This window comes from Fundulus heteroclitus, chromosome 7, assembly GCF_011125445.2.
Source record: "Fundulus heteroclitus isolate FHET01 chromosome 7, MU-UCD_Fhet_4.1, whole genome shotgun sequence".
Taxonomy (NCBI): Eukaryota; Metazoa; Chordata; class Actinopteri; order Cyprinodontiformes; family Fundulidae; genus Fundulus; species Fundulus heteroclitus.
In genome coordinates this window covers 24,352,545-24,375,862 of record NC_046367.1, presented here as the reverse complement: position 1 = coordinate 24,375,862, position 23,318 = coordinate 24,352,545, and the positions used below count along the sequence as shown (strand labels likewise).

Here is a 23,318-nt window from a genome sequence, read left to right as displayed (position 1 = left end):
AAAACAACAAGATGCTGGAACTTCCCAGCATGAACAACTCCCTCCTTGCAAAATCATCAGCACCCTCCGCGTAGAACCAATAACCTCAGAGAGGGATGTTAAAAATAGCTGAACTGTGAGCTGGATGGCAGGCCAGGGTGGAGTTCTGGCCATGTTCATTCCCAGCATCACAAGCTGGCAAAAACTATACAAAGAACTTTCTTCTCATACTTTAACACCCTGAACAAGACTGTAAGGAAGTGGTCCCAAATTAAATTCTCTAGAGAATTCAATTAGGAAATTTCCAGCTTTGTTGTTTCACACAAAGAATAGAATTTCACTAGATGCCACTGCTGAAAAGAGAGACAGGGAGAACAAACAAAAAAAAAACAAATTTTATTGTAAAGTCATGGGAAATCTAAGGAAATTTTCCCCAAAACGTTTAACCTTAACCCGGAGCAACTCCACCCAGGATTGTCGGTTTACTGTTTGACAACAAGCAGACTTAACACCAAGCGGAAAATGCGCATTCACAGCCGTGGTTAGACCATACGGGTAAATAATGCGTTTGCATTTGGCATGCTTTGGATTGTCAATACCTCGAAATGAGAACACGTCACTCAGCAGCACACATAAACTGGACCGTTGTGTTTAGGTTATTGTTCGCTGGGAATTGTAAAATATTTGCATGTGGTGCAACGCCGCAGATTTTTGTTTGGAAGACCTTTTCGTCTTTGAATAGAAGTTTGATTTACCCCACCGCCAGTAAACTCAATCTGTTTTACTGAGAAGGTGCCGCCTAAGAATAATGTCTGCAGTAGGCTTTTCATGTCTTTATGTGCTCTAAATAAATATATAGCGACACTAAAACAGAAGTAGTATGTCTAGAGCAGGTATGTAAATTGAAAAGAAAACATTACCACTCTAAATATTTCACCTGTAACTGAGCCTCCTCACATAATGTTTGCAGTGTTTTTCCTTTAATTTGACACGTTTTTTTTCCTGTTAATTTCACAAGTAATTCAAGTAAGCACATATATGAATTTCTGTAGGCTCAGTCAAAGGTTGACGGTCGAGTGCCAGCTTCCAGCCGGGCGACTGTTAAGTTCACAGTTGAACGGTGCTCTGAAGAACCCTGCCACATGTGCACAACCAGACTATTTATTTTTGTGCGGTCTTAGAAAAAGTATCAGTTATGGCTACAATCTGTGGAATCTCCATAATTGCATGCCTTGCTAGGCAAAAGCCTGCAGATAGAACAACTGAGAAAATGGAGCTGTGGATAGGCCCACTTTACTTCTATTACATGTATCCCAAACAAGAATGTTTCAGTGGCTTGACGTGTTCCTGAACGGCACAAGTTTAATTCCAGGGTCAGGACTTTGGAGAGGAGTGGATGTGGTTTTGTGTTTCTTTTTTTGTCCCCGACAACTGACTACAAAACCACTCTTTGATTGTTCTTCACTAAAAACACGGAAAAGCAAAAATGTTAGCAGGACAGGAACACACAATTCCTCTCAATGTCATAATATTATTGCAAGTATCTATTTCCTAACTGTTTAAACAAGTGATTTAAGTTGGCATGAAAATAAGCAGAGAATTGGCACGTTCACTTAACAGCACAAATATAAATATTTAGCATGCAACCCGATAGCCAATTCACACAAACCATCTTGACAAAGTGGGGAACTTTGCTTTTTGCACCCTTCCTTCACCTAGTCGCACTCTTTATGCCGTCCTAATGATTGTAACAAGAGCCTTTAGACCTTTTTTTAGCCTAAAAGCACAGAGAGAACCTAAACAGGTCAGTAGTCTGTCACAAAGCCAGCAAACAATCCCACTGTCACACTTAGCAGCTATTTATTGACCCACAGATCTTCAAGGTAAGAAACTGTGCTGCCAGGATGGATGGAAAAATAAAATGCTCTCCGTGAAACCTGACAACAAAGTGTAAAAAACTTCCTGGCAGAAATCTTTATCATTAATGCAACACCATCCAGCAGCTTTAATATTTTCTGACTGGCATTCCAGGTACTAAAAACCTCAAAAGACAAGCTGAAAAGTGATTTAATGTTGCAGCGAGAAGGACAGCGTTAGTTTATTTTCTGTAAAGTTGCATTCAACAACACAATTTATTTTACCGTTATCTCAATTGGATAGTTGAATTAGCTGAAAGTGCCTTACAAAAGTATCGATACCTCTTGAACCTTTTCACATTTTCTCATATAATATTAAGCTTCAATGTATTTCAAGGAGATTTCATGTGGTAGACAAACGCAGTTGTTTATTATAAATATAAAATGCCAAAGTATGTGTGCATTTGTGCAAAGCCCTCACAATACCAGGATACTCCTGCATAAAATATAGTGTAAATGATTTCTTTCATAAGTCTAATTAGTAAACAGAGTCCAACTGTGTGTAATTTAACCTTGGTATAAATCCAGCTGTTCTGTGAAGGCCTCAGATGTTTGTTAGACAACATGTGTTAACAAACAGCACCAAGAAGGAGCACAGCAGACGTGTTAGGTATGACACCGTGGAGAGGTTTGAAGCAGGATTAGGTTATAAAACAATGTCCCAGGTTTTGGACATTTCAAAGAGCATTGTTCAGTCAATCATCCGAAAATGGAAATAATATGGCACAACTGCAAGCCTACAATGATATGGCTGAGGCCTGGCAATGTAGAGCATTACTTGGTAAAGCAGCCAAAATGCCCACGGTAACTTTGGAGGAGGTGCAGAGATCTACAGCTCATGTGGGAGAATATGCTGACAAGACAACAATTAGTTGAGCACTTCACAAATATGGCCTTCATGGCATAACAGCAAGACAAAAGTCATCATCAAAATAAAGCCTGAAGAAGTCCCATGTTCAGTTTGCTACAAACCATGTAAGGGACCCAGCAGACACATGCAAGAACAGTACAATTCAGTTCAATGTATTAATATAGTGGCAATTTACAACACATGTTGTCCCAAGGAATTTTACAAGAAAAAAATTAATTAACTTGAATGACAGCTATCAAGTTACTCCAGTAGAACCTATCAAGCAATGCAGTCAAGTTCAGTTTATCATTCAAGTTGGTTAAAAAGCTTTCTATCCAAGGAACCTAGCAGATTGCCTTTAGTCGTTGACTTCTAGCATGTACGCCACCTGGCTGAGAATGTAGTGAAAGTTGACATGTCGCTTACATTGTTCTGTTGAGTTTGCAGCACTCCCTCATACTGATTATATACACCACTCAAAGAAATAAAGGGAACACTAAAATAACACATCCTAGATCTGAATGAATTAAATATATTCTTATTAAATACTTCTTTACATAGTTGAATGTGCTGACAACAAAATCACACATAAATTATCAATGGAAATCACATTTATTAATCCATGGAGGTAAGCATTTGGGTACTACACTCAAAACTAAAGTGAAAAAACACACTACAGGCGGATCCAACTTTGATGTAATTTCTTTTAAACAAGTCAAAATGAGGCTCAGTAGCATGTGTGGCCTCCATGTGTCTGTATGACCTCCCTACAACGCCTGAGCATGCTCATTATGAGGTGGCGGATGGTCTCCTGCTCCAAACGTCATGCACAGTGTGGACATCGGCCCCTCATACCTCCCTCATGGAGTCTGTTTCTGATCGTTTGACCAGACATGCACATCTGTGGCCTGCTGGAGGTCATTTTGGAGGGCTCTGGCTGCTCCTCCTGTCCCTCCTTGCACAAAGGCAGAGGTAGCAGTCCTGCTGCAGGGTTGTTGGCATCCTCCACATCTCATGATGTACTGGCCTGTCTCCTGGCAGCGCCTCCATGCTCTGGACACTACGCTGACAGACACAGCAAACCTTCTTGCCACAGCTTGCATTGATGTGCCATCCTGGATGAGCTGCACTACCTGAGCCACTTGTGTGGGTTGTAGACTCCGTCTCATGCTGCCTCTAGAGCGAAAGCACCAGAAGCATTCAAAAGTGGCCAAAACATCTGCCACAAAGCAGAGGAACTGAGAAGTGGTCTGTGGTCACCACCTGCAGAACCACTCCTTTATTGGGCGGTCTTGCTGATTGCCTCTAGTTTTCACCTGTTGTCTATTCCATTTGAACAACAGCAGGTGAAACTGATTTTCAATCAGTGTTGCTTCTAAAGTGGACAGTTTGATTTTACAGAAGTGTGACTGGCTTGGAGTTACATTCTGCTGTTTAAGTGTTCCCTTTATTTTTCATGGAGAATATATATATATATATATATATATATATATATATATATATATATATATATATATATATATATATATATATAAACAGCAATATGCCACAGACAACTGGTGGTTTCAGGACACAGAGCATTACCAAAAAAATAAATAAATAAATAATAGAAAAATTATTGCTCAATGACACTATGCATAGCACTGGTCAATTACATTGATTTAGAGGAAAACAAACAAAAATAATACAGTAAGACACAATCTCCAGCAAAACACACATAACCGCAGACAATATAAAGAATCAACAGCAACACCCTCGGCAACACGTGGCTTGTGTGCATACTACTTTTTATACACCATGCTTATGTAATTTCTGAAAATATAATAAATACATAATTGAATAAAACAGGTTGTCATAAAAGAAGTATTATAGAAGTATTCCAAGTTATCCAAACTCGTGCCCAGCAGCTTAGCGGCAGTGGTCACTATAATCCTCAGTGTGTTTCTTTTGTGCTTCCCTGCCACCAAACCAGCATGTAATACAACTAGTTAAAACTCTACATGGAAGCGCCACAAAACATCCTTGGCATTTCACAACCAACATCAAATAAAAACGGCTTTTTCAAGAAGCCTTTGATGACCCTTTTTCTGTATTTGTCCCACTTCAGTCTGTTATCTACAGGACCAAGCAGCATAATAACCCCAGCATGCCGAAACAGCTATACAATAGTTTAGATCAAAGCCCTGTCAGGAGTTCGAATGGCCCTGTCAAAGCCGAGACTTAATTCCTATTGAGAATCTGTTCTCAGAATTGAAAATGGATGTTGAAAGACATTCTCCAGCCAATCTGATCAAAGAATGGGCACATTGGTTTTACATTGTATTGACTTTAGGGGGCTGAATACAAAGGCACGCTTCCTGGTTTAGATTTTATCCATTAATCCATTAGGTCAGCATGTATCATTGCCCCCCTTATTTATAATCATGGACTACTTTGTGTCGATTTATCACATTAAACCCTCATGAAATATGATTACGTTTATGGTTGCAACGTCACAAAGTGCTAAAAGTTAACGGGTATCAATACTTTTTTTAGTGTTGAACATAGTTTAACCCTGTGGTCCTATTTGATTTATTTCTAAGAAAAACAGACAGTGTTTTTAGTTACATTTTAAATATTTGAACCAAATTATACTATACAATCTAGGCTTAGGAGATAGGTTCATCTAATAACTGACAAAACGTTCAAGCTAGATTTGATTGACAACAATTAGAGTTAATATCGGATTTGTTCATCTTAAAGACAAGCGTATGATTTAATTTTTTACCCTTCATGGTACCTTTTATACTTGGAAATGTTAACTGTTACACACCACAGCACAAGCTACCAGCACTCGGCTCCTAATCTTCAATAATTTATATTGAATATCTTTCTGTTCCACTTTTCAACAGATCACAGTAATTGTTGCAGCAAGTTTAGAAATGTTCTAAGGAGTGGATTGCGTGACTGAATGCCAGACAGCGTGTTGATTGTTTGCTTTCAAAACTGTTTGCCATCTGAAAAAGGGTGAGACAAACACTGGAAAGTAGATGGGAGTATCCAGGAAGAAGTGATTTCAAATGTGTTTACAGTTATAGATTTTCCATTTGATGTGTAAAGACTGAGAAAACTGAGAACAACTATGCATACTGAGTAACTGCTGCATTTAGTTTTTTTTTTGTTGGTAAAGACAACTTCCTGAAGCACTCACAAGTGATATGTTGGATACATGGATACACAGCTGTGAAAAAGTATCTGCCCCCTTGGAGATTTCAGCAGGTGTTTTTTTTTTCCCCTTTTCCTAACATTTAAATTTTTCACATCACCAAATGCATGTTAATATTAGATGAAGATAACGTGAGTAAATACAACATACAGTTTTCAAATGATGATTTCATGACTCACGATTTAATATGTGTGAAACAGTAATCGGCCACCAAAACTAATTACAACAGTGAAAAACTCCAATCAAGTGTTTGCAATGATTGGAAATGACAAATTTATCGCTGTGGAGGAATTCTGGCCAACTCTTCTTTGCAGAATTGCTGCAAATCAGCAACACTGGTGGGCTTTGGAGCATGAACGGCCAGTTTAAGGTCATGCCATAGAAATCTAAAACTGAATTTACATCAAGTACAGACTAGGCAAGTCAAATATCACAGGTCTACTGGTGGTTCCTAGAGTCTCTAAAAGTAGAATGGGAGGCAGATCCTTTAGCTATCAGGCTCCTCTCCTGTGGAACCAACTCCCAGTTTTGGTCCATGAGGCAGACACTGTGTCTACTTTTAAGACTAATCTTAAAACTTTCCTTTTTGACAAAACTTATAGTTAGAGTGACTTATGCTACCCTGAGCTACCTCTATAGTTATATTGCTATAGGTTTAGGCTACTGGAGGACCTGTTTTTCTCACTCTACTAAGTTCTACTGTTCTCCAATTTGCATTGCTTATCATCATTTCAGCTTTTAACATTTTGTTCTCTCTCTTTTTTTTCTTTATGGTAGGTGTCAGGGTTCTACGGGCTGCCCCCGATCTGGGTGCAACCCTTTTCCTCCCTCTCTCCTCACAGGGGAACTTTGATGAGCAGGGAGGTGCGCAGCGGCAGGTGTTCGGCGTTATGCGGCGCTCGGTGGGAATATATAAACGGATGGCTGCCAGCACAACACTGCCCGAGTGTTAATCTAGTGTGGTACGCCTCAGTTGGCCACTGTCTCGTGACAACCTCTTTCCTATCGCTAAAAAGTGTCTACTGTGTCTCAGGTTACCTCAAGCCTTGGACAGATTACTGGACCAATGCGTGCTTCTGTGCTTGTTTGTTTGCCTTGTTGTGTCTCTGCTCTGTCCTCTGTAACCCCCAGTCGGTTGAGGCAGATGACCGTTCATACTGAGCCTGGTTCTGCTGGAGGTTTTCCTTCCTGTTAAAGGGGAGTTTTTCTTTCCACTGTCGCTTCATGCTTACTCGGTATGAGAGATTGCTGCAAAGCCATGGACAATGCAGACGACTCTCTGTGGCTCTAAGCTTCTTCAGGAGGAGTGAATGCTGCATGTTGGGACTTTGATGCAATCAACTGGGTTCCCTTATATAGGACATTTATTTGAACAATCTGTATAATCTGACCAAATCTGTATAATCTGATTGAATTTGACTTTGCAAAGTGCCTTGAGATGACATGTTTCATGAATTGGCGCCATATAAATAAAATTTAATTGAATTAATTTATTTTTAGACATTCCAGAAGTGGACTTGCCAGTGTGCTTTGGATCATTGTCCCAAGAACAGTTGAACTGATGGCCAGGCATTCTCCTTTGTGATTTTATGGTAGAGAGGAGAATGTATAGTTCCGTTGATTGCAGCAAATTAAATTCAGCTCAATTCAATTCAATTTTATTTACATAGCGCCAATTCACAACACATCATCTCAAGGCCCTTTACAAAGTCAAATTCAATGAAATCATACAGATTGGTCAAAAGGTTTCCTATCTAAGGAAACCCAGGAGATTGCATCATGCCTTGACAAGCAACATTCACCCCTCATGAAAGAACGTAGAGCGTATATTTATTTTATTGTTCAAACTGTATTTGGTATCCTGAATCTATTCTGGTTAATATTTGTTGGATATTAAAATCCAGGTGTGAATGAAAGCAAAAACAAAATAAATCTGTCATACAAATACATTTTCAAAGCAATTTAAATGAAGTGTTTTATGAAGTTTTGTCCTACAGATATATTATACATTTTATTCAAGGAAGCTCTTTTGAAATTGATGCCAAACCAGAGCCCAGCTCAGTTGATGAGCCAAGTGTCACGCATCAATGATTTAACTTAACAAATATTGTTTCCAGCAGAGTCTCTGTTGTCAGCCGTAAGTGTCTTGCTTTCATTACTTTCCTTTTGCGTCATACATGCATTTGCTGTAAAATACAAACTGTGATTTACACAAGGGAGACAAAAGGAACCCCTTTTACAAAACCACAGCAATTTAACTGCATAAAACTTGTTACAAAAGTCAAATTAAAGGATCCACTTCTTATCTTTAATGTGCCTCTAAGCCTGACAGCGTGCAAGCCTTTATCCCCTCTTTGGACTTTAAAATCTCCATTTCTCCCAGAGCTTCGAGGGTGTGTGCTCTGACAGAATGTCAGGCAATTAAACAGTCATGGCTCATTGAGCTGGAGGTGGGTCTACTCCTCCAGGCTCCTCTAAAAGCAATGGCAGAAATGAGTACAGTCACTTCCTGCCTTTCCTTGCTCGTTCCTTGACTCACCAACTTCGCCGTAAATCCAGACAAGAAGTTCTTATCAAAGGACACTTTAAACCATCTTTAACTTCCACGAGGCTGAGCAGTGTCACCGTCATGGTTAATTATCCTGTACCACAATGTAAACGAGGACAGCGAGCGGGACAACAAAGAGGAGCTCTTGCGGGAAGACCTCAGATCTGCAGGGAGTGCTACAACATAAACACATAAATGCTGTCACGCTAATGAAGGCACGACAGAGCTGTTAGGGAAAGACTGACACGCTTTCCTTTTTCTGCTGTACGCTGTGAAGGAAAGAAAAAAAATAAACAACAGGCAGAGGTGTCAGTTAGTATGTGCATTGTGAGGAAAAGCTGCAGGCAAAACCAACGTCGCTGTGTTTTGGCATTTCTCAAGTGTAACAGGCCTCCAAACAGAACCGGCTAAAATCTGTGTTTGAACTTTTTTTTCTCTCATTATTGGGTTGAAATAGGGAAATGAGAACTCAAACCAAAGCTTCCTGTGGGAAAAGCACATGTCCTGTAGTACAGTAAGAAAAAAAGCACCCACATAATTAGCCATGGGTAAAAGCACTGTTTTCATACAGTCATTTCAACATTACAAGGATTCGCAGCTACTGACAAACTGTAATTACCTCAAGCCCTACTTTCAGTCAGTTGCTTATCTTCTGAAACTAGGTCATTTAAAAAAAAGGGTAAAACAAAGTAAGTGCCTTTAAATTCTAAGGTTTTATCTATTTTCTACATTTGTTTAATATATAATCTGTGGTGGGTGGTATTGTATATTTGAGGTTAGACAGAAACAAATTTACTGATAATCAGATCATCAGATAATTTGCCTTAAAACCAAAGAACTATTAGAGGCTGTACTTATTGCTTTCCATGACGACATTATAAAAATGGTGTTGTAAAGTCAAAAAGGAGTCAAAAACTTGTTGCGTTACTTTGTGGTCAGGTCCCCACTTCAGTACACAACCAGTGTCAGGATCTGGCCTGTCTGCTGTCTTCATCCTGGCTCTCCGTTGTTATAGCCTTCATCTATCACACTTATGGGCTGCCTCTCAGAACCTCTGCAATCAAGCTTATTCCACACACCTGTTTTCTGCTCCTTATAAGCTCACTGCAGACGGCAGGACAGTGCCAGATTATTGAACACTTTATCATGACTAATTACTATGTTATAGACCCCAATCTTGTTTCCAGGATTTTCCTGATTTACCCTCCCTTTGTCAGACAAGTACCAAGCTTCTGATTTCTGGACCATGACCTACATTGTACCGTGACCTATGAGCATTGACTAACCACTAAATGTTGTTTACCCTTCTCTACCAAGACTGTTTCATCATCCTCAGCCATCCTGCCTGACACCTCTACAGAGAGTAAGCTAGCTCTTGGCACTGCCTGGTCTCAAGCTTGCTGCTGCAGAAGTTCCCTGACAGTCACTAGGTAGCAACATTTTAAAGACCTGCATAAAATGCAAAACTGTGTCCGATTCAAATGTCAGGTCTCCTGCCTCTTCTGCTTCTGGTTCTTAACAATCAGTATGTTTTTACGATTTAATACAGTAGCTTTCCATGCTCACAATATGTTTTTAAAAAGGTTTACAAATGTTTAGCTACACTAAATGATCTCAACCAGCAGGGTTTAACGTTAACTATAACATCACCATGTCAGAATTTTAATGTCCATCTGTACAAACATTCTCCAAATGTAGCTGATTTTACTAAATGTTGTCAATAACATCGCAACATTTGATACACCAAAAAATATTTCATATCTATATATATTATGTGTATTTTTACAAGCATCTACATTTTTAAGTCTTCTGTTGGCTGATTTGTTTTAATCCAACACTATAATGTTCACAAGTATGCATTTTATTAGATACTGTTATTTTATTAATTAAAACCAGTACTTATGAGGCAATTACCCTGTACTGGTGGCAAAGAGCTATGTAAAAAGATTGAATAATAATGACGATGATAATAATATACCTGCATTGAAAACAAGCACGAATCTCTCTCTCTCTCTCTAGGAAGGCTGCATTAATTCTTTCAGATTAATGTTAGAGATGCACAGCTCCAAACATTGTGGCATCTGCCCAAAAGGATTTTTGTTTCTGTTCGTGGAATTAATTTTTTTTAAATGGTTTAAGTCTCTCTCTATCTATCTATCTATCTATCTATCTATCTATCTATCTATCTATCTATCTATCTATCTATCTATATATATGTATATATATATATATATATAAAAACCATAATTTGATTTAATAATGTAATCTGTAGCAACATTATCAAAAATGGTTGATTGACGAATGATGACAAAACTATAATAGTAAAAGTGTAAGTTACAAAAGCACTGGTTTGCATAAACCTCTTTGGCTTTAATCTGATCATAAACTGCTGCAGTGAAAGAAAAGTGGCAACCACTATAAAGCACTAAAACATAAAAGATGAAATGCTATTTTAGACAGCACAATCCATTAAACAAGGTGAACCACTAATGATGACAATTTCAATTGGTTGAATAAGTTTTAACTACAGAGGAGCTAGAAGCTTCTTCTGAATTTGGGATCTGATGTTCAATAAGCAGATGGGTGGAGGACTAAAAGTTCACCCTGGTCTCTCTCAGAGTTCATAGAGTCCTTTAGAGTCCCAGGGGACCGTGTGGAGAATGTTGCTAGCAATGTTAAGGCTGAGACCTCTGCTCTCCTCTGTTGCCATGGTTTTGAGAATCAGTGGGAGAATGGGTATTGCAATGTTTGGGCAGGAGCTATTAAAAGTTAAAAATTGATTAGTTAGAGACCAGTGGGAAACTCAAGAGGAGGATATATTTATTAGAAATTAATGCTGCCTTTATTTTCAGCATTTAGTCAGCTCTGATTGATGCCAGTTGTTAATCGTATGTCAATTATTAGCCTATTATGGGATGTGTGAGTTGTGACACATTCTGTTGTTACCGTTTCTAGGCTACACATTAAATCTTTATTCATTGATTCCAACCTCCACTTGTATACTCTTCATCCTGTTTATGACAAGGTTTGAAGAAAGACTGAATATTGCTGTTTATTCTGTGGGTGTCAGGAACACTTTTCCATATTCTTTCTACCAAAATATAAATTTTTAGTTTGATAAGTCCTGGCTGTCCAAAATTGCAAAGCTGGGTTCATGTATGCCTTTTTTAAAAATACCTGCTGCGTGGGTCTAAAGGTGATGGAATTAAGCCGATTTAGTGGAACATCACATCCTTTGATGTCTTTGAGGTTTCTGTGTTGCTTTTGATGCATATCCACTTTGAAATGTTCCTGTATGCTGGAGACCATTTGGTTGGAGGTTGTGGTCTCCTGCTGCATCATGACTGGGTACATTACATTTCTGTGACATCACTGTCTCATCTTATCTAGTTATCTTTCCATTACAAAGACACAACTGATCATCTTGGAATTGAAATGTCAGTGCTCCACTGATTATCCCTAACTGGTCAAATAATCATTAACCAGATTAGATTTCACTTTCAGGATACCCCACCACACATGAGATCAAGTAATATTAGTGGGTCATTGCTGTGGCACCTGAGTCACAGTTGCACTGTTTCTGTAGCGGTGGCATACATGTGCTCTACATGTTCTGTACATGTGCTGTGAATGTGCTGTACATGGCATGTGTGGCGCTCATGTGGCAGAGATCCCTAACATGTTAAAATAATTTGTGGTAGGTGAGTTAATATGGTGATCAAACTGCATATGATAAAAATGTTAAACATGTACCAAGTTGATTCGGGGAAAATCATTTTCGCATTGTGTAATGTCTTTCAATGCAAGTGAGACAAAAAGCTGATACATCATGGTGTGACAAGGGTTTAACTATTTCAGTGAAAACACAGTATTAAGCACAACCAGGTCATGTTGGTAAACCCCTTGGGTGTGAAGCCAACTCAAAGTTTGCTATTTTCAGTATAAAGGAGGATGTACAGTGATGTGGGCAACTATTTATAGGGGGCCCTTTATTTCCACGATGTGTTCAGACATGTCCGTTGCTCATTCAGGATGTGTGTGAGAGAGAGAGAGTAAGACTTCAGCAGATAACAGAAAGGCTGGATGGAGCACAGCAAAGTAGCTATATTATATCCTCTTGAACTTCCAACCTCTGTCTGGTGGTCACACTGGATTTAGAAATGTTGGAAGCCTTTTGGAGATCTCAGTGTTAAAGTGGGGATCTATATTTTCTATAGGGAATGTACACAGACTGCTGTTGGTCTCAGTAAAGCTTGTTGTGCTATCCGTGTTAGTTTTGCTACTTGCATTAGTTGGGTCCCTTGCTACAATAAGATGCTAAAGACAGTTTAACATGCCGAATCTGAAACTATTTGTTTTAAAATCATAATAAAACGTTTTAAAGTGGCAGCTCTCATGAAAGCCATTTTCCATTTCTCTAATTCATGGTGAATCCACCATGGGGAAATAGACTTTGTAGCAACATAAGGTCAGGCCAGGATGGATCAGGTTGGTTGATAATGGAATTTGTTGCTCTTGTAAACTGATTTAATCAGATTTGAATAAATGAATTTGAAAACAGATTAAGTTATACTCTGTGGAAATTAGTTTTTAACACTGAACAGAGAGTGGGTGATATCCTGATTTGTTTCTCCAGGACAGGACTGCAAAATGACTCCGGGCTTAATAATGGGTCCAACAAAGTCATTGGTTTAAAAAGGTTAAAGTTAATTTAATTAAAGTTAATTTATATATATATATATATATATATATATATATATATATATATATATATATATATATATATATATATATATATATATATATATATATATATTGAAAACAGCCTTAGCATTGACATATGTGAATCAAGTATGAGATGGAAATACGGCTGTGACAAGAGATCCTATTGAATATTAGCTAGAAATGCAAAAGATACAGTTCACCTTTATAGGAAGTGGATATTTTCCCTTCATGTCTTAAAAAATCAACCAAAAGCACAAAACAATAGAGCAAGCAAAAGAGTATAAAATATTGAATCTTACACTGACTTGCATCGCCTTCCAAACCATCCTCTGGTTTGCAGCAAAAAGGCAGGGAAACAGAAAAGCCTTATTATTTAATTAGGTGTAGGTTGAAGAATTAAATGATGGACACAAACAGCTACATAAAAAGCATCTCCTGCACAAGAGAGATAAAAAAAAAGCTTTGGGAATGAATTAAAAACTGAACAGCAAAACATAATTAACACTGAACCAAATAAATTATTTAATTTTTGCAAAAATCCAGAATTGTTTAACACAACTACATTCCAAGTTCTACATCCAATAAATGTTATTTTCAAGAGCCTGAAACACTAGTTTGCTTTGAGGCTGCGGTAAAAAAAAAAAAAAAGCAAACAAAAAACATATCTAAAATGTTTGTGTCCTTCAAGGATCAACAGCTCTAATGATAATTTGTTTTTTATATCACATACAGTGCATTGTAAAAGTATTCATATCTCAATAATTTGTTATATTTTTTGTCGTTACAACCACAAAGTTAAATGCCTTATATTGGATTTTTATGACAGACCATAACAAAGTAGTGGATAATTATGAAGTGGAAGGGAAACAATACAGTTTTTCAAAATATCTCACAAAGAAAAATCTGAAAAGTGTGGCATGCATTTGCATTACACATTCTCCTTTAATCTGATACACCTAAACAAAATCAAATGCAAGATAACCAAGTCCCTTTAGAAGCCTTTTTAGTAAATGGAGTCCACCTGTGCATAACCTAATTAGTTTACATAAAGCTGTTCTCTTAGGGCCCCAGAGTTTTTAGAGAACATTAGTGTACAAACAGGGAGAACCCTGAGGAAAAAAAATAAAATTGGCCGCAAAACACTTGAGGCCAGGATGAAAGTTCACCGTCCAGCAGGACAACAACCGTAACCATGAGGCCAGAGCTACAATGGGAAGGTGTGTAATATCAAATAATACAGATATGTCGAAGGGTATTAAAATTTGAAAGCCCAGACCTAAATTTAATACAGAAGGTGTAGCAAGACTTGAAGATTTGCTGCTTTGTGTTTGTCTATCAAATGAAAATCCCCATAAAATATTTTTTTTTACATTTGTAGTTGTAATGTGACAAAACGTGAAAAAGGCTGTGCAAACTTTTTTAAGGCACTGCAATAATATCGAGATAGCAACAGCCCCTTCATCCTTATTTTGAAAGAGGCTGACTCTTAAAAAAGTGAGGCTGAAAATAAAATGCATAGTTTGAACTTTGTCAAAGCTAAATTGGACTGCATCCCTCTTGTTAACCTTTAACATGACTCAACGTTTTAGACTTCAAGGTTACCTGAGACGGATACCTATGTGACAACATCAAATTGGACAAACATGGAGATAATCGGACTGAAAATAGAAGTATGCTCCGGAGCAGGAATTGTTTTGGTGAGCCTCACAAAATCTATCCATCTTCGTTTATCCTTTTTCCCCTCTGTTTGCAAAGTACACAAACACAAAAGGGACACCGATCACGGCGCATCCCACCCTTCGCTGCCCTCCCTGGGTAAAGCTGTTGGTTCGTTAACAAACAAAAATCGATAGAGGGGCCTGAACGGAGGACAAGTAAAAAGAATTAATTTCCGGCTCCAGGGGCTTACGATGGCAAATCACCCGCTTTAATCAACAGAGTCGAGACAGAGAGACAAATGATGTTTACGCCGGTCCTGCCTGGAAACGGCAGCGTTTCACCTCCTGTCCTTACCAGCCTGTCCAAGCTTGTGCCAGCTGCGGCGGTGGGCGGCTCCTCTGGGCTGTAGGGTCTGAAGCGGGCGTTGAGCACATCCGAAGCACCACGGGCGGACCTAGGGATTTCTGCGAGCTTCGGCTGGCCACAGCCTTGGAAAACCTGCAATTACAAAAACACGGGCAAACAGCTGGCAGCGGTCTGAATGGTTGTGGATGCAGAAAATAGGAAAACACTTGCTGCATGTTTTATTTTACAAAAAAGGTCTCCTGAATCATTCCCCCCTCACACCACCAGAGTGACGGTGCTATGTGTCAAAGCTGAGCCAACCGCGCTGATAAGTCAGAGAGTTAAGAGCTGTGGTCGAGGCTATTTAAGCTGGAAGGGCTTAGTTTTTACAGGCTTTGGGGAAAAACACCACACATATAGTTAAACCGTCAACAAAACTGCATCTGTTGAATGAGAGAGCCAACAGAGCATTGAGCCCTGAATGGGCATCTAAATCGGTGGAGGCAGGAAAAAAAAAAAAAAAAAAGTATTCCTCACAACCACCTACATTTTTTCCCCTTCCTAACTGCAGTTTTGTGGGCAAGGAGAAATGCAGTAAAACACAGGAAACACATTAAATACTGTTAGCTGAACTATAATTATCTGACCAATGTGAAACATATAATTCAGAACCTAAACTGACATAATTAGAGTGTGTTGTACACACCTTAGGCATAGTCCAGCATGACGAGAACGCTCCTTCTTGTTAAGAAACAAAGCAAAAACCGGCGGACCTCACCAGCCGGTCTACAGCGGGGGTTCTGTTCTTCGGTGGAGTATAACTGACTTACCCTGAAAGAAACCTGGGCACTGTTATCTTGCATATTCATGATGGCCTCTGAAATCTTGACATCAATAGGCTCCATGACAGATTCAATGTTGAAAGGCCCTTCGAGCCTCTGCGCCACCAGCAGCAGGGCATCTGTCACAGTGGGGGGAAAAAAAAAAAACAGGTTAGAGGGATGAGACAAAGGGTGTGGACTGACACACATTCGGTTAGTAAAAGGAACGATAAAAGGACAGATGTGTCAGAACAAAGACGCAGTCTTGCAGAGTATTCAAACCCTTTCAGCCGTTTAAAAAATTGCCACGTTGCAACCACACATTTTAAGGGATTTTATGTGACAGATCAACAAAAAGTAGTTAATATTTGTGAAGAGTGTCTCTCCCAGTTTTGTGCATCTCGAGAGTGTAATGGCTGTCCATTCTTCTTCAGTCAGATCTGAACACAAATTATTAAGTCATCCCACTGACTCAATTTGATTTAGGTCTGGACTTTGACTAGGACATTTTAACCTAGGAACATGCTTTGATCTGAACCCTCCCAGTGAAGCTCTGGCTGCAGGCTTGGCATTATTGTCATGCTGGAAGGCAATCCTTTGTTCCAAGCAAAGTTTGCTTTGCAGCTTCTAACAGGTTTTTTTTTTTTAGGATTGCCCTTCCATCTATCATCCCATCACCTTTGACCAGCTCTACTGTCAAACAAAAGCACAACTACAGCATGATGCCATCACCACCATATTTCATAGTGGGGATGGTGCATTAAAGGTCCAATAGCAGTGTTAGCTTTCCAGTACATAGTGTTTTGCATGTAAAGTTTAATTTTGCTCTCATACGAACAGATCACCTTCTTCCACGTTTTTTGTGTCAGCTACAAAGCTTTTGGTAAACCTATAACCAGATTTCTTGTGGCTTTCCGTCAACAATAGTATTTATCTAGTCACTGCCCAAGATAGATTTGTGAATTGTCGGATTAATATTTGCCCTGCAGACAGATAGTCCCAGGTTGAGCTTTTGGTCTTTGCAGCCCCCTTCAGAGTACCTTATTAATAATCTCATTGCTAGGCCTTTTAAAAGACACATTTCAATGTCTCAGCAGGTCTTCAATAAGATGTTCCAAGCTTGAGAAATTATTTTTATACAAGATAAATGTGCTTCGAACATGCAAGAACTTGATCTCTGAAATGTTCCTTAATCATCAGGATGCTGTTTGTTCACTAATCTTCTCCATTAACCCTCTGAGGCCTTCATAGAAAGGTTGTTAACCCTATGTTAACATTGTCAGGATTTACCACATGGCACACATCCTTTTTATGCAGATGATGTCATCTACTGCTTGTCTAATTCTGTCACAGGCTTTTGAATTGCTTCAGACTGTTTTTAACAGAGTCTGATCAAGTCTGACACAACTTAAACAGGTTCTGATTCCTGAGAAATCCAAGTTCATGTTGTTTTTTGGTGGTACAACCCTTCCTAGACTTACAACTATACACAGGAAATAAATTTAAATTGTTAAAATTGTTAAGTCTTATAAGTACCTTGTTACTATCATTGATAACAGACTCACTTACAAGGAGCACATAAACAGCACATACATTTCTTAAGAAATAAGTCTTGCTTATCTCAACAAGTCTGAGATTATCTTTCAGCAACTTTTCTACCTTTCCCGGACTATAGTGACTTGTATATGAAATCATCATAGCAGCATCTAAAGAAATATAAACTCAATATACAACACCGAATTGTGTTTCATCATTGGTTGTGCCCACCATTGTCTCTTGTATGTCGCTGCTGGTCGTCCTTTCCTGTCTGTATCATCCGTAGACATTCACACTGGCAACTTTTTGTGTACAAATACGGGGACGGCTTCCCTCTTTTTTTTTATGACAAGGCTCCACAATCTTCATTGACTGTGCTCTCAGGCCTTTTATCACCTAAATGATTCCATAGTTGGAACTGAATTGGGCAAGAGAGCTTTTATATTGTATGTGGCTCCCCTTTGCCTTAAATAAATTCATTACATACTCAAAGCTGACAGAGCTGGTGAGTATTGGTGAATTCACCACTTTGGACCAGCAGACGGAGATGTTATTGAGTTACTTGTAAAGACAAGGCCACATTCAGCATCTAGATTAAATCCTAAATCCGAGGAACCAAAAATATGTTTAATAAGGTAAGTGTCATATCTGTTTTGTAGCCAAACAGAATTTTTTAGCCCGGTAGATAAGCGTTTAGCTCCTACCAAACAGAAACATATAGACTCAGAAATAATTTGTATACAACAGGCATAAAGATATGTTCCCGATCTAAGAAAAGAAACGCAAAAAGAGAATTGGTCTTGCATACTGATTGTTCGTTCATCAAATAACAAAGAACAAAAGATTCACTCTTGTTTTTCTTCTGGAACGATCTCTGTCTTGCTTTCTCTTTTTGGCCTCCTCAGACATTCTTTTCTTTTTTTGTGTCTAGTCTAGCAGTGTAGCATTAAGAATTGTTGTCTTAATGCCAAATAGAGCCCAACAGATTTTACCTTCATATATGGAGCCTTACTGCTTTCGTCATAGGGCTCCACTTGATTTATTTATGCAAAAAGCTTTATTAGATTTCATGCTAGGACTATTTCATGTTCAATGGACACAGAAATGGGAAGGTAGACGAGGAAAGAAAAAGGAGAAACAGATGAGGCAAAATGCTAAAAGGGAGAAAAGGTGAAAAAAGAAGAGGAAATGGAGAGAGCAACATATAACATCCTCTGAGTCTGGTTCTACACCTGCAAAGAGAGATATATAAAGAACCAAGCAAAACCAACCGATAAAATATCACAGGTACAAACAACCAATGCCCTGATACCATCACTGAAGAATATAAAGTATTATTTAATACGTAATGTATAAAGTGACAGCAAAAGATGATAATAGGGGTTTTCTGTATAGAAGTGAATCTGCAAGTACCAGAATCCAAGCACCTGTAGGTGTTTGTGAGAATGCACTTGTTTATGTAAGGTTTATCCATATCCAATAGTGGTTATGAGGAGCCAAACACCCACCCCTGAGCACTGAGGCAGACCCCAGATGCCCAAAGGGACCCCCAGAGCAAATGTTCCCAAGAGGGACCAACACAGGGAAATATGCCTCCCCTATACCAGGGAAGAGCAGAGAGGAGCCCCAGGAAACCTCCCAACAGCCACTGTGCCAAAGCCCCTGGGAGCTGTGGCGATGAGCCCGCGGGCTCTGCCGGCGGCCAGCTATGCCGGAGCGGATCCTGCCATGGGCCCAGATACCCGAGGCACAGTGGAGACCTGAGATGTCCCAGGAGAGGCGGCAGTCCAAACCCAACCTGACAAAAAGAAAACAGAATACCAGGTACATAGCCACATTCACACGTTCCCACCCTAATGCCCTCACATGCATAGTTTTCCTCTTTATGTTTCTCTCAGCCATGATTAACTTTGACTCAAGGATGAGAAAAGTAGAACCATGTAAGGTTAGCTCTCGTGCTTAAGGGAAGCTCAGACTACCGTAAAGCGGCACATTACCCATTCAACAACGGAGCCAACCCTCCCAAGTTAGATAGGTGTGTATTGAGAAAGGCAGCCCACACAGAGCATCGATACACTCAAAGTGTTGGATTTTAACCTGAAAAATTATTTTATATATTTTAAATTAAGGTAATAATTGGGTCAAAACCTACACTGTGCTGCTTTAACTTTTTTTCGGCTTTGAGTAGAAACCCTACATTTTGTGCTACCAGATTTGTCGGGATGCCAGTTTTATGTTATCTATGTATGAATGTATTTTATATTTCTATTGTTGTTTTATTGTCAATGCTGCTGTCTTGCCAGGTCTGTCTTGCAAAAGAGATTACTAATCTCAGTGAGACTTGACCTGAATAAATAAGTATAATATATTTTGGTAAAATAAAACTACGCACAGCTGGATAGTTTCTTATTGCCTAATGAGAGGACTTCCGGCGGCAACTGAATGCCCTGGATTTTATTTAGGGGCATTAAAGGGGCTAAATATAAATGCACACCACAGTTTTTATATTTTTATTTATTCTATTCTACATCACAATTGTGTGCTTTTTTGTGTATATCTATCACATAATAGCCTCAAAGTCAAAGTTAAGTATCTTTATTAGTCTCACTTGGGATAATATTTTTCTTGAATACAACGATCAGGTGCACCATACCACATCTCAATCACTAAATAAAAGTCCCAGTAATAATGAAAGCAAACTGATGTTGCTATTCAATAGCATATTTTGCCTTATGATATTTAAGTGCTGTTGTGAGGTTGCACTACTATCAAAACTAAAGAATAAAAAAAAGACAAATCCAGAAAAAGATGAGGAAAGCGGTTCCACATGTGTCCCCAAAGACGATGCCATTATGTTATATCTCCTCTCAGTAATGTAAATTTCCTTTCTCCTTATTTCTGCCACCCTTACATAATTAGTTGCATTTAGTTTATGTGAATCTGTGCTGACTGATCTGAAAAGTGCTTTTCAAGCAGTACAAAGGTTATAAAACTTGTTAATTTGCTTTTTTTCCCCCCTACTGCTTCTGTCTTCCCAAGCCTCTGGTGGGTTCTTAAGCAGCAGATGTGTTGGGCTTCACTGGCTTACACTGAAACAAAAACATTAGAAAAAAGGCTGCTTCCACAGAGAAGAATCCACTGCTTGTTGAAATTCTTTAAATAGTTCAGTGCTTTGCCTGCCATAATTAGTTATTAGTGTAAGCTCTATTAGCCCTATTAATGGACGGCAAAAAAAACCCATCATTACTGTGTTAGGTATTGCTCAAGGTACTAAAACTTACATTAGCATCAAATGAAGTTTGAGATTTGTAGTTTTCTTCAGACAAGGTTGAAAACATTTACACCTCTAACTACTTTTCTTTCAGGACTTTCCTTTATCTAGCCTGGCTTGTCAACTCAGGGACAGCAGGGAAAGGGGAGGAAAGTTTTGAAAGAAAAAAATATTCCTGTAGCACGATGCTGCCAGTACCGTGTTTCACCATGGAGATGCTGTGTTCAGGGTGTTGCCTCAGTTTTGTACCGCAAATAGTACTTTGCATGTAAGCGAACAGAAAGTCAATTTTAATTGTATTTGTTTCAACAAAGTTTTTTTTTTTTTAACTCCCCCTTCTTCAAGCCAACAGTCATCTGGTTGAATGGTCTAAAATGGAACAATTTGTTTGTTTGACCAGCCTTGATGCTTGTGTGTTCATACAGCTGGAGACTATTTCAAATAAAAGCTCTTTCAGCCAATATGAGAAAGATCCAAAATATTACTTATTCTCTTACTCCCCCTCCCCCTGAACACACACACACAAAGACACACACACACTTATTACAAAATGACTTTTGAATCATGAATGTTGTCTGATGCAAATTGAATTTTTATGCAGATCCACTCGATCGAGTCAACAAACGGCAAAAAAAAGTGCTGATGAATTGTTGATTTAATAAAAAAATTTGAAAGCGCAGCACATCTGCTGCAGGAACGAAAAAGTTTGTTTCCTCATTTTATGGATATGAGCCAGAAAGGCTTGTAATAACACAAGCATCTTTTCATTACTTCCTCTGTTTCATTCATGCATCATAGGCAACAGCTTTAAAAAAAAAAAGCATTTTGGATTCAAAATGCTGAAGAAATGTGAATAGAGCAGTTTTCAAATTAGCTGGATTTTTCTCAAGGTTAGCTGAGTGACACATAATAGTAATAAAGTGCTCTTGATGGTGTTGTTTTTTTTCTACAAACTCATTCCCTACTGAGGCAGTCTGAAGGCATGGAACAACAACACCCAAATGTTTCAGGTATTAATGTGAAACGTTCCCTATAATGGAAAGGTCTGAGTCTGAAAGGCATGCCAAGGGAACAAGACATCACCAAACCACCAACTCCCTGCAGAGCAATTTCCAGATCTGGAGGCAGAGACATGTTTCTCTGTCCACAGACCTCCCAGGACAGGACCTCACCAGCAGGCTGTCATAATGACTAAAAATTACCTTGTAACTAAACAAGGTCATCCTGTCATTTGGACACTATGGAAACAATGACTTCTAACATGATGCTTCTGACTTCCTTGGCTGTTTATTTATTCTGCGCACAAACCAAGAAAAGGAGGTTAGTTCCATTAAAAGCTTGCTGCTTTAATCCCTCTTCCCTTACACACAAAAAGATAGGATCTTAATGCATCTTAATTAGAAGGAAAAAAAAAACAAGATAAGGCAAATAAGAAAGCAAATCCGAACAGAAAACAAACAATCAAGCAAACAAACAACGAAATAGAAAAACCTGTTCAACTTTCATGTTTCCAGGAACACTAATGTCAGATAAAAAGGGTTGAAAAAAAAAAAAACACTCAGCTCTGGCTCCATTTTTTTCCCAATTATGTCGAATTCTGAGCCTTTGAAGAGCTCCTCTGTTTGTTTACTCTATGATTTGCAAACAGCTTGTGATACTTTCAAGGATCTTAATGTGCCAATTACGTCAGTCCTAAATGCATGCCTTGCACAGCTCCTTAATTGGACCAGAGCAATTTTCAGAAATAATGGATACTACCTCAATTGAAAGAACAATCAAATAAAATATATTCTGGAATATATCAAATACAATTTTGTAGTAATTATGCGGAACTATATCAAGATCCACCAAGGTTTTGGGAAAAAAAGGACTTATACAGTAATACCACTCTCTTATTAAGTTAAGGATGCTTTGAGACTATAGTTAGCAAGCTACGAGCAACATGTCTGTTGAGACTGTCAGCTCTGCTGAAGCAGATAACCTGACTAATTAGACAAAGGCCAGGTTACACCCCCACTGGCAAATGTAAAAAGCTGTTTTGCGGGCGCTAAAGCTGCGCAGACTGAGCAAAAACATAGACATTTAAATGAGGCACTACTCAGTTAGTGGAAGGTCCACCTAAATTTGTGCATATTTATGTAAAGTACAATCAGAGCAAATGGATGTTTTTGTTACACTGTTTGCAGTGAAAAAATACCATCTGCTAGAATCCGCAGGTAATTTTGCAGCTTGAGAAGAAAAAGGGAAAAAAGCAACCTCCTTCGCTGTCTTTACACACCGTGCAAGATGGGGAGATGTGGAATCTCTGGCTTGCTTGCTGCGCTGAGGGTGAGACGAGGGACCAATGGGAGGCGGGGTAGAGTGGGAGTAAGAGGTAGCGGGGGAGCGTACAGCCAGCATCCCGTCATACAATTCAAAGACACATTTTTACTTTCAATGAGTGAAATGATCAGAATATGATTG

General features: G+C 38.8%; 1 protein-coding gene across 2 annotated transcripts in view; it reads right to left on the bottom strand.

Annotated features, from left to right (window-relative positions):
- gpc6b (glypican 6b) overlaps positions 1–23,318 on the bottom strand; it is a 137,984-nt gene that overhangs the window by 29,943 nt on the left and 84,723 nt on the right. Inside the window, exons 5-7 of one of the 2 annotated variants that reach the window (XM_036139239.1) lie at positions 16,058–16,188; positions 15,237–15,380; positions 13,523–13,552 (exon numbers count right to left, since the gene is read on the bottom strand). In XM_036139239.1, coding sequence (XP_035995132.1) covers positions 13,523–13,552; positions 15,237–15,380; positions 16,058–16,188 — 305 coding nt within the window. The remainder of the gene's footprint in view (positions 1–13,522; positions 13,553–15,236; positions 15,381–16,057; positions 16,189–23,318) is intronic. The other variant, XM_012873216.3, reaches the window with a different exon arrangement.